The sequence below is a fragment of the Vidua macroura genome, unplaced genomic scaffold (assembly GCF_024509145.1).
Source record: "Vidua macroura isolate BioBank_ID:100142 unplaced genomic scaffold, ASM2450914v1 whyUn_scaffold_153, whole genome shotgun sequence".
Classification (NCBI taxonomy): Eukaryota; Metazoa; Chordata; class Aves; order Passeriformes; family Viduidae; genus Vidua; species Vidua macroura.
In genome coordinates, this window is record NW_026530556.1 from 115,269 (window position 1) to 128,372 (window position 13,104).

General features: G+C 58.4%; 1 protein-coding gene across 1 annotated transcript in view; it reads right to left on the reverse strand.

Moving 5' to 3' along the window:
* The window catches only part of GFRA2 (GDNF family receptor alpha 2), a 47,260-nt gene extending 36,433 nt beyond the window's left edge, over positions 1-10,827 (reverse strand). Inside the window, exons 1-3 of the mRNA XM_053969289.1 lie at positions 10,685-10,827; positions 6,703-6,786; positions 2,327-2,675 (exon numbers count right to left, since the gene is read on the reverse strand). Coding sequence (XP_053825264.1) covers positions 2,327-2,675; positions 6,703-6,786; positions 10,685-10,826 — 575 coding nt within the window. The 5' untranslated portion in view covers position 10,827. The remainder of the gene's footprint in view (positions 1-2,326; positions 2,676-6,702; positions 6,787-10,684) is intronic.
* Positions 10,828-13,104: the final 2,277 nt, after the last annotated feature.

Sequence of the window (13,104 nt, forward strand, 5' to 3'; positions counted from 1 at the left end):
CAGGCTCAGGAGTTTGGGATGGATAAACTTCAGGATAATTGGAAATCCCACAGCCCTGCCTCATCCTCCAGGATCAGGAGTTTGGGATGGATAAATTCATGGATAACGGGAAATTCCACAGCCCTGCCTCATCCTCCAGGATCAGGAGATAAACTCCTGGATAATGGGAAATCCCATGGTCCTGCCTCGTCCTCCAGGATCAGGAGTTTGGGATGGATAAATTCATGGATAATGGGAAATCCCACAGCCCTGCCTCATCCTCCAGGATCAGGAGTTTGGGATGGATAAATTCATGGATAATGGGAAATCCCACAGCCCTGCCTCGTCCTCCAGGATCAGGAGATAAACTCCTGGATAATGGGAAATCCCATGGTCTGCCTCGTCCTCCAGGATCAGGAGTTTGGGATGGATAAATTCAGGATAATTGGAAATCCCACAGCCTTGCCTTGTCCTCCAGGATCAGGAGTTTGGGATGGATAAATTCATGGATAATGGGAAATCCCACAGCCCTGCCTTGTCCTCCAGGATGAGGGGACACAGGGGTTTCATGTCCCAACATTCCCAGCTGGAGATGCCAGAGGGGAACGGATGGGATGGGATTTTCTCCTGGAAACCAGATCCAAGGAGCGCATCCATGCCCCATACCAAGCTAAAAATCCCGGAGATTCCAGCAAAGCTCTACAGCAAAACCAACACAAATAAAATCCCAGATTTGGGCATTTTCCAGAGCAAGAGCCCCCGCCCGGCTCTCCCAAAAAAAAAAAAAAAACCACATTTCCACCTTGGAGCAAACAAACGCTGCCAGCAGCCGCCACCTTCCCCCTTTCCCACCTTCCCTCCGTGCACGGGGATTTCATTCCCTGCAGGAATTAAAGCCTCCGCAGCCCCCCCCCAGCCCCGTTATCCCTCTCGGAGCGCGGATCCGTCTGGGAGCGCGCTGATGGAGAGGAGCTGCCGTTCCCGCTATCTTTTATTCATGGCCACCGGCTCCTCGGATTACTTTTTGATAAAAAGCCGCATTCCCACGTTTCGAACATCTCCGCTCGCAGCCCGAGGAAGGCCCGGAGCTCGCATTCATTTCCCCGCCGAGCGCCGGGGAAGCTCCATCACCTTGACGGGAAAAGATCCCGCTCCCGGCGGGAGCCGGCGGATCCGGCTCCCGGCGGGGACAGGAGGGGCCGCGCCCCGTGACAAACGGGGTCCGTGAGGAGCAGGAGCGGGGAAGGTTTTGGGGGGATCCCGTTTTTTGGGATCTGTCCCCCTGGATGTCCCCAGGGCGTTGTCCCAGTGCCGCTTCCTGAGCCAAACGCGGGGAAAAACATCCAGGGGAGTGACAGCGATGGCTGGGGGTGGCACTGATGGCCAGGGGGTGACGCTGATGGCCAGGGGGTGGCACTGATGGCCAGGGGGTGACACTGATGGCCAGGGGGTGACAGTGATGGCCAGGGGGTGACACCAATGCCAGGGAGGTGACACTGATGGCTGGGGCGGGTGACATTGATGGCCAGGGGGTGACACCGTTGTCAGGAGGTGACATTGATGGCTGGAGGTGACAGTAATGGCCAGACGGTGACACCAATGCTGGAAGAGTGACACTGATGGCCAGGGGTTGACACCAATGTCAAGAAGGTGACACTGATGGCCAGGGGCGGTGACACCCAACGCCAGGGAGGTGACAGTGATGGCCAGGGGGTGGCACCAACGCCAGGGAGGTGACAATGATGGCCAGGGGGTGGCACCAATGCCAGGGAGGTGACGCTGATTGCCAGAAGGTGACACCAAACACCAAGGAGGTGACATTGATGGCCAGGGGGTGACACCAATGCCAGGGGGTGACACCGATGCCAGGGAGGTGACATTGATGGCTGGAGGTGACACCAATGACAGGGAGGTGACAGTGATGGCCAGGGCGGGTGACACCAAAGCTGGGAGAGTGACTGATGGCCAGGGGGTGACACCAATGCCAAGGAGGTGACACCAATGCCAAGGAGGTGACAATGATGGCCAGGGGGTGACACTGATGGCCAGGGGGTGACACCAATGCCAGGGAGGTGACACTGACGGCCGTGGCGGTGACACCAATGTCAAGAAGGTGACACTGATGGCCACGGCAGTGACACCAACCAGGGAGGTGACACTGACGACCACAGCAGTGACACCAATGCCAGGGAGGTGACACTGACGACCACAGCAGTGACACCAATGCCAGGGAGGTGACACTGACGGCTGTGGCGGTGACACCAATGCCAGGGAGGTGACAGTGACGGCCGTGGCGGTGACACCACCCCCTGCCCCACACCACAGGAACCCCCGGCGCGCCCTTTACCTGCACAGGTGATCCGCCCGGCAGGCGCCGCGCAGGTCCAGGCAGTTGGGCTTGTCCTTGTCCTCGTAGGAGCAGGAGGGGACGATGGTCTGGCGGCGGCGCTCGGCGCACGCCGGGTCCTTGCAGGAGCAGAAGAGCAGGCGGAAGGTGAACTCGCCGGGCACGCGGTCGAAGAACTGGCGCAGGGCCTTGTGGCACTTGCGGCGGCTGCAGGGCTCGGTGGGCGACAGCTCCCGGCTGCAGGTGGAGATGTAGCCCGAGCGCAGGCGCTTGCAGTTGTCGTTGAGGTTGCAGGCCTTGGCCGCGTCCAGGCAGTGGTTGCTCTTGGAGGTGGTGGCCGGGTCCATTCCTGCCCGGGGACAGAGATATTGGGGGTCAGGAAGGTGGGGAGGGATGGGTGGAGGGGTGGTCGTAAAGCTGGGGAGGTGGCATCGGAAGTGGGAGATGGTTCGGAGTGTGGGAAGGTGGGATTGAGGTGGGGGAAATGGCCTTGACCCCGGGAGGTGTCCTCGAAGGTGGGGAGATGCCGTCAACAACACCCCTGAGCTGGGCTTGGGAGATGTCCTCAAGGCTGGGGAGATGTCCTCAAAAACACCCTTGAGCTGGGACTGGGAGATGTCCTCAAGGCTGGGGAGATGCCCTCAAAAACACCCTTGAGCTGGGATTGGGAGATGTCCTCAAGGCTGGGGAGATGCCATTGAAACTGGGATGGGAAGAAGCCCTCAAAGCTGGGAAGAAGCCCTCAAGGGTGTTCCCTGGGATGGGAAGCGCCCTTGACTCCGGGATGAGGAGAATTCCTCAAAAGTGGGGAGAAGTCCTCCAGCCTGGGATGGGGAAACACCCCTGACCTGGGATGGGAGGCGCCTTTGCCCTGGACCCACTCAGGCTCTGCTGCCAGGAGATCCCAATCCAGGGGAGGAAAAGTGTTTGGGAAGAGCCCTGGATGTGCCAAAGGCGCCATCCCAGAGCGGAACAGCCCGGGAGAGGTCGGAGGCGTCACCCCTGCCCTGGCAGCCAAACCCCAAACCCGGGATGGGGCAGGGACGGATGGTTTGGGGTTTCTCCACAGGATGGACACAGCTCGAGGGGAAAAAGGGGATTGAAGAGGTGAGGGAAAGAGGATTTAGGTGGGAAAAAGGGGGTTGGAGAGGTGAGGAAAAGGTGGATTTAAGTGGGGAAAAGGGATTGAAGATGTGGGGAAAAGGTGGATTTAGGTGGGGAAAAAGGAGGATTTCAGTGGGAAAAGGGGATTGGAGAGGTGGGAAAAGGAGGATTTGAGAGCTGGGGGACACCGGGGTCTCTTCACTCCCCCCGGTTTTGGGGGATGCACTGAGCCCTCCCCGCACCCCAGATCAGCCCAGCCCCCCGGGAAGGGTGAGCAGCAGATTTCCGGCAGCAAAGCCGGGATTTTTGGGATCCGTGGGAAGCGGCAGCCGGTTGTCTCCTCCTCGGGAGCTTCGCTCGTGCCCTGCCCGAGACCTGCGGGGACCCGGCTGCATCTTAATGGAAGCCGCGGCTTTGGAAGCGCCGCGCTCCCGGGGAGCTCATTAATAAAGCACGAGCATGAAAATTTCATGAGCCGAGACGGAAACGGGGGCCGGGGAGCTGGGGATGGGCGCTGGGGCCACCAGTGTCCCCTCTGCGTGTCCCCACGGCCGCTGGGGACAGGGGAGGAGGAGGATGAGGAGGATGAGGAGGATGAGGAGGATGAGGAGGATGAGGAGGATGAGGAGAGGGGGGGTTTGGTGCCACCCAGCGCTTGGGTGTGGTGCCCGCAGGGAGAATTCCCAGCCGGAGCCTCTCCCTTCTGCCGCGGGCTGGGATCTGCTGGGGATCCAGCCGGGATGAGCATCCCGGGGATCCTCTGCCACGGCGCAGCCCCCGCGGGCGCTCCGCGCTCTTTACGCGCGGGTTACACGCGGGTTACACAGCCCCTGCTCCCCAGCCGTCCCTCGGCTCCCAATTATCCCTCCAGGCAATTAACAGCCCCTGCTCCAAGAACGCGTTCGCTTCAGTGGCTCGCCGGCAGGTCGGGGCTGGATGTCCCCGCGGAGGGGACAGGGAAGGGGTGGCGGCAGCAGCGGGGCCACCCCGGCGCTCACAGCTGCACCTGGAGCCCGTTCCCCCCCCTTCCCCCATCCCCAAAAATCTCCCGCCAGGCTTTTCCTGCGCCTCCCGCTCCGCTTTCCTGGATAATCCAGGCTCTAATCCCCGCTCCAGACTCGCTGCTTCCCACATTTCCCGGCAGCTCCAAAAGGTTTTCCTGACGCCAGCGTAATCCCAAAAAGGCGGCCGGGGGACGGGAGGGGGTGGCAGCGTCACCCCAAAAACCCGCGCCGAGCTCCCGGGGGAAATTCCCCTGGAAAAGGCTGGAAAATCCGCCGCGGGGGCAGCGGCGACAGCGGCCGTGTCACAGCCGCGCTCAGAGGTGTCCCCAGGTGAGCTGGGCACGGCCCCGGGGGTGTCCCCGGGGCGCGGGGGACAGTGGGACCCCCCCCCAAATTCCCGCAGCGTGGGGGGGGGCTGGGGGAGGGCTCGGAGGAGGAAGAGGAAGGAGAGGCCGAGGCAGCGCTGCCCTGGCTTGGGAGGGGGTGAGGGGTGGCACGGGAAGGTTGTCATGGAAATGGGCGGGGAAACCCAAATTCCCGAGGATGGAGGTTTGGGCTCCCCGGAGGAGGACACCGGGATGTTCTGAGGGACTCCGGGATGCTCCAAAGGGCTCAGGGGTGCTCCAAAGGGACACAGGGATGCTCCAAGGGGACACCGGGATGTTCTGAGGGACACCGGGATGTTCTGAGGGACTCCGGGATGCTCCAAAGGGACACTGGGATGTTCTGAGGGACTCCGGGATGCTCCAAAGGGCTCAGGGATGCTCCAAGGGGACACTGGGATGTTCTGAGGGACACTGGGATGATCCAAGGGGTTCCAGGGGACACCGGGATGCTCCAAAGGGACACTGGGATGATCCATGGGGTTCCAAGGGGTTCCAGGGGACATCGGGAAGTTCTGAGGGACTCCGGGATGCTCCAAAGGGACACTGGGATGATCCAAGGGGTTCCAAGGGGTTCCAGGGGACACCGGGATGTTCTGGGGGACTCCGGGATGCTCCAAAAGGCTCAGGAATGTTCCAAGGGGCTCAGAGATGCTCCAAGGGACACTGGGATGCTCCAAAGGGACAAGGGGACACAGGGATGTTCTAAGGGAGACAGGGATGCTCCAAGGGGTTCCAAGGGACAAAGGGGTGCTCCAAAGGAACACTGGGATGATCCAAGGGGTTCCAGGGGACACAGGGATGATCCGAGGCACATTGGGATGCTCCAAGGGGTTCCAGAGGGCTCAGGGGTGCTCCAAGGGGCACAAGGATGTTCTAAAAGGACACTGGGATGCTCCAAAGGGACACTGGGATGTTCTGAGGGGTTCTAAGGGATGTTGGGATGCTCCAAGGGGTTCCAGGGGACTCAGGGATGCTCCAAAGGGACACAGGGATGTTCTGAGGGGGTCCAAGGGACACAGGGATGCTCCAAGGGACACAGGGATGCTCCAAAGGGACACTGGGGACACAGGGATGCTCCAAAGGGGCACTGGGATGTTCTGAGGGGTTCTAAGGGATGTTGGGATGCTCCAAGGGGTTCCAGGGGACTCAGGGATGCTCCAAAGGGACACAGGAGTGCTCCAAAGGGGCACTGGGATGTTCTGAGGGGGTCAAAGGGACACAGCGATGCTCCAAAGGGGCACTGGGATGTTCTGAGGGGGTCCAAGGGACTCAGGGATGCTCCAAGGGACACCGGGATGCTCCAAGGGGCTCCAAGGGACACCGGGATGCTCCAAGGGGCTCCAAGGGACACCGGGATGCTCCAAGGGGCTCCGCATCCCTCTCCCAGACTCAACTCGAGGCTCCTGCCCCGGGAGGGGACAGAGGGACAGCAAACAGGGCCCCCCTCAGCTCCACCCCCATCCCGAGGCTCCCAAATCCTCCAGGACAGCGGGAATCCCACGGGGAATCCCACGGGGAATCCCACGGGGAATCCCACGGGAGGGGCCGCACCCCGCCGGAGCCAGGAGTGGGTTTGAGCCTCCCCCAGTGCCGGGGGGGGGGCAGCACAAATTCAGGAATCCCGGGAATTCCAGCGATTTCACATCAACCCAAAGTGGAGGCAGAGAGGCACAATCCTAAATCCCAGCCTGGGATGACGCGAAACGGAAAGAATCCACCCCAAAAAAATGCATCAAACCCCAAAAATGACACTCCAGTTTGGGGGGGACAGGAGGGGAGGAGAGGCTGGAGGAGCCCAGGGGAGGGAAGGGGAGAGGGGGAGGCTTTCCCTGGCTGGGAGCAGCTCCCAGGCAGGAGATAAAACGCGGCGGCTTTTATTTACCTGAGAAAATTGAAGCGAGTCTGAATATATCAGAGAGACGAGAGGTGACCGGCTCGTACGGAGAGGCTTCATAAAATTCCTCTCCTTCCGTGGGAGGAAAGGCAAGGGAAAGGGAGGAGGGAAAAAAAAAAAAAAAAGGAGGAAAAAAAAAGAAAAAAATCAAATTAAAACCCGCGGTGAATAATCTCAGCCGGTTGCAGGCACAGGCACCTCCCCAGCCCGGTTCGGGGAGGGAAAAGCAAAAAGATTTCCAGGCACTGGAATGGAAGGAAAAGGGGATTTGGGAGATTTTTGTGGGGTCAGCCAGGTCTGGGGGTTGGTGAAGCCCAAAGGATTGCAGGAGTTGAGGGAATTGGGGTATGCCAGGAGGGGACGCTGAGGTCAAGGCTGGGAGTTTTGGGGTCCCCCACTCAGCTTTATTGTTACAAATTCCCCCTGAAAACACCAAAAACCCTAAAAAAAAACCTGTTCTCAACTCTGGGTTTCTTTATTGTTACAAATTCCCCTAAAACATACAAAAAACCTATAAAAAAACCCAAAAAAAAAAAAACCTGTTTCAACTCTGGGTTTCTTTATTGTTACAAATTCCCCTAAAAACACCAAAAAAACTTAAAAAAAACAGAAAAAAAAACCTGTTCTCAACTCTGGGTTTCATTATTGTTACAAATTCCCCTAAAAACACCAAAAAAACTAAAAAAAAACAGAAAAAAAAAACCTGTTCTCAACTCTGGGGTTCTTTTATAGTTACAAATTCCCTAAAAAACACAAAAAAAAACCCTTAAAAAACCTTAAAAACCACTAAAAGAACATGAAAAAAAAAAAAAAAAAGTGTTCTCAACTATGGGTTCTTTTATTGCTACAAAATCCTCTAAAAACACCAAAAAAACCTTTAAAAAACCCTAAATAAAAACCCCTAAAAACAACTAAAAAAACCCATTCTCTACTCTGGGTTCTTTTATGGTTACAAAATCCCCTAAAAAACACCCTAAAAAAGGGAATTCGGGAATCGCTTGGAAACCCCTGTGTGGAAATCCAGGCGGGGAGCAAAGCAGGAGGGTTTGCTCCGAGCCCGGCGACATTCCCGGGAAATCTGGGAAAGGGGGAATTCAGGAAGGAACTGGATGTCCCTGTTCCCTTTGGGTTCCCAGCGCTGCTCTCGGGGTGATGGGATTTGGGGACAACGCCCCGAGGGTGGCTTTGGCCCTTCCTGATCCTCACTGGGAATGGGAACGGGATCCAAATCCTGCTCCAGGCCGTTCCCAGGAAATCTGGGAAAGGGGAATTCAGGAGGGAACTGGGATATCCCTGTTCCCTTCGGGGTCCCAGCGGTGTCACGGCTGCTCCCAGGGTGATGGGATTTGGGGACAACGCCCCGAGGGCGGCTCCAGCCCCTCCTGAGCATCCCCGGGAATGGGAACGGGATCCAAAATCCCGCTCCAGGCCTTTCCCCAGGAAAATCTGGGAAAGGGGGAATTCGGGAGGGAACTGGGATGTCCCTGTCCCTTCGGGCTCCCAGTGCTGCTCTGGGGGTGATGGGATTTGGGGACAACGCCCCGAGGGCAAGCTCCAGCCGCTCCTGAGCATCCCCGGAATGGGAACGGGATCCAAATCCCGCTCCAGACCATTCCTGGGAAATCTGGGAGGGAAAGACCCTGCTGGGATGTTGGGCTGGGCTGTCACCTTCCTGAGTGAGATGGGATTTGGGGACAATGCCCCAAGGGTGGCTCCAGCTCCTCCTGATCCTCACTGGGAATGGAACAGGATCCAAATCCCACTCCAGGCCATTCCTGGGAAATTTGGGAGGGAAAGACCCTGCTGGGATGTCCCTGTTCCCTTTGGGTTCCCAGCGCTGCTCTCGGGGTGATGGGATTTGGGGACAACGCCCCGAGGGTGGCTTTGGCCCTTCCTGATCCTCACTGGGAAAGGGAACGGGATCCAAATCCTGCTCCAGGCCGTTCCCAGGAAATCTGGGAAAGGGGAATTCATGAGGGAACTGGGATGTCCCTGTTCCCTTCGGGGTGCCCAGCGGTGTCACGGCTGCTCCCAGGGTGATGGGATTTGGGGGACAACACCCCGAGGGCGGCTCCGGCCCTTCCTGAGCATCCCCGGGAATGGGAACGGGATCCAAATCCCGCTCCAGGCCGTTCCCTCTCCCCTCTCCGGCTCTCCCGCTGGAATCCAGCGCGTTTAGGCAGCCCCCGTAACCTCCGCCGCTGCCATCAATAATTAAACACCCGCTTGACTCCTGCTGCTCGCCAGGGAAATTACCGAGCATTAACGGGGCGCTGGGCCCGCCTGGAGCCGCAATTAACCCCCAGGAATGAGGCTGGAGCCTCCCTAACAGCCGGGAGAGCTGGGATGGGAGGAGGGGAGCCCCGAAATCCCCGCTGAAAGGCACAAATTTGCGTTCCTCACTGCCTTTCCGCTCGCGGTGAAGGATCGCACAAAGCTTCCGCCTCTCCTTCAAGCTCGGCTCAATCGCTGCTCTTCCCTCTCCTCCAGGTACAATTCCCATCCCCATTCCCTCATTTGATTCCCGCAAAACCCCGGGAAAGCGCTCAGTGAGGCAGCTAATGAGCGGGAGAAAACAATTAGGGTGTAATTCCTGCTCTGGGCCGGAGTTTGGGGCTCTGCTTCCTGCGCTGACCCAGATTTGAAGGGAATTTCACCCAGGGGGGCTCTGGGCTCGGGCACGGCTCCCCCACATCCTCTGGAAGAGTTTTCCCACCCTCTGGAAGAGCTCTCCCACATCCTCGGGTACAGCTCCTCTACACGCTCAACCTCCAGCTTTCCCACAGAATCCCAGAATTCCCGGCCTGCCTTGGGCTGGAAAGGACTTAAAAAAATCTCATCCCAACTCCTCTCCACGGGCAGGGAGCTCTTCTGCCAGCCCAGGTGATTCTGGCACAAACGCAGCTGGGTTTGGGGGCTCAGCGCTGAGGCTGAGGTGCCCACCTGGATTTCCTGGGGGTTTTAATCTGGATTTCCTGGGGGTTTCACCTGGATTTCCTGGGGGTTTTAATCTGGATTTCCTGGGGATTTTAATCTGGATTTCCTGGGATTTTCACCTGGATTTCCTGGGGGTTTTAATCTGGATTTCCTGGGGGTTTCACCTGGATTTCCTGGGGGTTTTAATCTGGATTTCCTGGGGGTTTTAATCTGGATTTCCTGGGGGTTTTAATCTGGATTTCCTGGCCTGCCCACCTGCCCGACCACCCCTCACCCCCTTTCCCCCCAACTCACCCAAACCCCCTCAACCTCCAGCAACGCCCTCCCCATCCCCATCACCCCCAGGGCGCTCCTTTGGGGTTCCCCATCCCCATCACCCCAGGATGCTCTTTTAGGGTCTCCCCATCCCCATTACCCCAGGGTGATCCATTGGGGTTTCCTCAGGGCGCTCCTTTAGGGTCTCCCCCATCCCCATCACCCCCAAGACTCTCCTTTGAGGTCTCCCCATGACCCCAGAGCGCTCCTTTGAGGTCTCCCCATCACCCCAGGGCGCTCTTTGGGGTCTCTCCCTTCCCACCACCCCCAAGACGCTCCATTTGGGGTGTCCCCATCACCCTATGCCATTTGGGGTCTCCCCATCACCGCACGCCAATCCATTTGGGGTCTCCCCATCACCCCATGCCATTCGGGATCTCCCCATCACCCCAAGTCTCTCCATTCTGGTCTCCCCATCACCCCAGAGCGCTTCTTTTGGGTCTCCCCATCACCCCAAGACTCTCCATTTGGGGTCTCCCCATCACCCTATGCCATTCGGGATCTCCCCATCACCCCATGCCAATCCATTCGGGATCTCCCCATCACCCCACGCCAATCCATTTGGGGTGTCCCCATCACCCCAAGACTCTCCATTCGGGGTCTCCCCATCACCCCAAGACGCTCCATTTGGGATCTCCCCATCACCCCACGCCGCTCCATTCGTGCTCCCCCCACTCCCCCCACCCCAAACCTCCCCCCCTGGGGACGCCCGCGTTACCTTCGGCCAGCCCCAGGTGGATGCTCCAGTAGATCTGAAGGCACTGCAGCTCCTTCTTCATGCCCCTCTTGCAGCGGCAGCGCTGCAGGGCGCTCTCCTGCAGCACGTCCAGGGCCAGCTGGCACTCGCGGTTGGCGAGCATGGTGCTCCTGTCGCGGCCCGCCAGGCACTGCCGCAGGGTGCGGTAGCGGGCGCTGCAGCCCGGCTCGCCCCGCGCACAGCTCGTTGGCTCGCACGCAGTCCACGGGCGCTCGCCAGCCCGGCGCGACCGGCCCCGGCGGCGACGGAGAGCCGGCCCGAGAGCGCAGCACCTCATCTGGGCCGGCAGGGAGGAAGAGGAGGGCACGGTCAGCGAGGAAGGGCACGGGTCAGCGAGGAAGAGGAGGGCACGGGTCAGCGAGGAAGGGCACGGGGTCAGCGAGGAAGAGGAGGGCACGGTCAGCGAGGAAGGGCACGGGTCAGCGAGGAAGAGGAGGGCAACGGTCAGCGAGGAAGGGGCACGGGTCAGCGAGGAAGAGGAGGAAGGGTATGGGTTAGAGAGGAAGAGGAGGGCACGGGTTAGGGAGGAAGGGCACGGGTCAGCGAGGAAGAGGAGGGCACGGGTTACGGAGGAAGAAGAGGGCACAGGTCAGGGAGGAAGAGGAGGGCACAGGTTAGGGAGGAAGAGGAGGAAGGGCATGGGTTAGAGAGGAAGAGGAGGGCACGGGTTAGGGAGGAAGGGCACGGGTCAGTGAGGAAGAGGAGGAAGGCCACGGGTCAGTGAGGAAGAGCACAGGTGAGGGAGGAAGAGGAGGAAGGCCACGGGTCAGTGAGGAAGAGCACAGGTGAGGGAGGAAGAGGAGGAAGGGCACGGGTTAGGGATGAAGAGGAGGGCACAGGTCAGGGAGGAAGAGGAAGGGCACGGGTCAGCGAGGAAGAGGAGGAAGGCCACGGGTCAGCGAGGAAGAGCACAGGTCAGGGAGGAAGAAGAGGAAGGGCACGGGTGAGGGAGGAAGAGGAGGAAGGCCACGGGTTAGGGAGGAAGGCGAGCACCGCCCGCAGGAGCAGCCCAGACACGGCAGGTGACAACCCCCGGGAGGAAAAATGGGTGGGGGATTTCGGATTAAAACCCCGGGAATTCGGATTAAAACCCCCGGGAATTCAGATTAAAACCCCCGGGAATTTGGATAAAACCCTCAGGAAATTCTAATTAAAACCCCAGATGAAAATCCCAAAAAATTCAGATAAAACCCCTGGGAAATTCAGATTAAAACCCCCGGGAAGGAGAAATTGGCACCCCAGGAAAATTCAGATTAAAACCCCAGGTGAGCACCCCAGGTAGGGCAGATGAACGAGGAAAGAGGAATGGGCACCCCAGGAAACCCAGGTGAAAATCCCCAGGAAATCCAGGTGAAAATCCCCCAGGAAATCCAGATTAAAACCCCCAGGAAAACCAGGTGAAAATCCCAGGAAATCCAGGTGAAAATCCCCCAGGAAATCCAGGTGAAAATCCCAGAAATCCAGGTGAAACCCCCAGGAAATCCAGGTGAAACCCCCAGGAAATCCAGGTGAAAATCCCCCAGGAAATCCAGGTGAAAATCCCAGGAAATCCAGGTGGGCACCTCAGCGCTGAGCCCCCAAACCCAGCTGCGTTTGTGCCAAAATCACCTGGGCTGGCAGAAGAGCTCCCTGCCCGTGGGAGAGGAGTTGGGATGAGATTTTTTTAAGGCCTTTTCCAGCCCAAGGCAGGCCGGGAATTCTGGGATTCTGTGGGAAAGCTGGAGCCGGCTGAGATTATCCACCACGGGCTTGAATTTGCTTTTTTCTGCCTTTTTTTTCTCCACAAAGGAGAGGAATTTTTCCAAGCGTGGTGGTGTCAGCCCAGCCTGGGAAGCATGGAATTGTCTGGGCTGGAAGGGGCTTTAAAGTTCCATGAGGGAAGGGAAGGGAAGGGAAGGGAAGGGAAGGGAAGGGAAGGGAAGGGAAGGGAAGGGAAGGGAAGGGAAGGGAAGGGAAGGGAAGGGAAGGGAAGGGAAGGGAAGGGAAGGGAAGGGAAGGGAAGGGAAGGGAAGGGAAGGGAAGGGAAGGGAAGGAAGGGAAGGGAAGGGAAGGAAGGGAAGGGAAAGGGAAGGGAAGGGAAGGGAAGGGAAGGGAAGGGAATGGAAGGGAAGGGAAGGGAAGGGAAGGGAAGGAAGGGAAGGGAAGGGAAGGGAAGGGAAGGGAAGGAAGGAAGGAAAGGAAAAGGAAAGGAAAGGAAAGGAAAGAAAGGAAAGGAAAGGAACGGAAAAGGAAAGGAAAGGAAAGGAAAGGAAGAGGAAAGGAACAAGGAAGGACAAAAGGAAAGGAAAGGAAAGGAAAGGAAAGGAAAGGAAAGGAAAGGAAAGGAAAGGAAAGGAATCTCTCTCTGGGAGTGGCTGGAAGAAATTCCCACAGGAGCATGT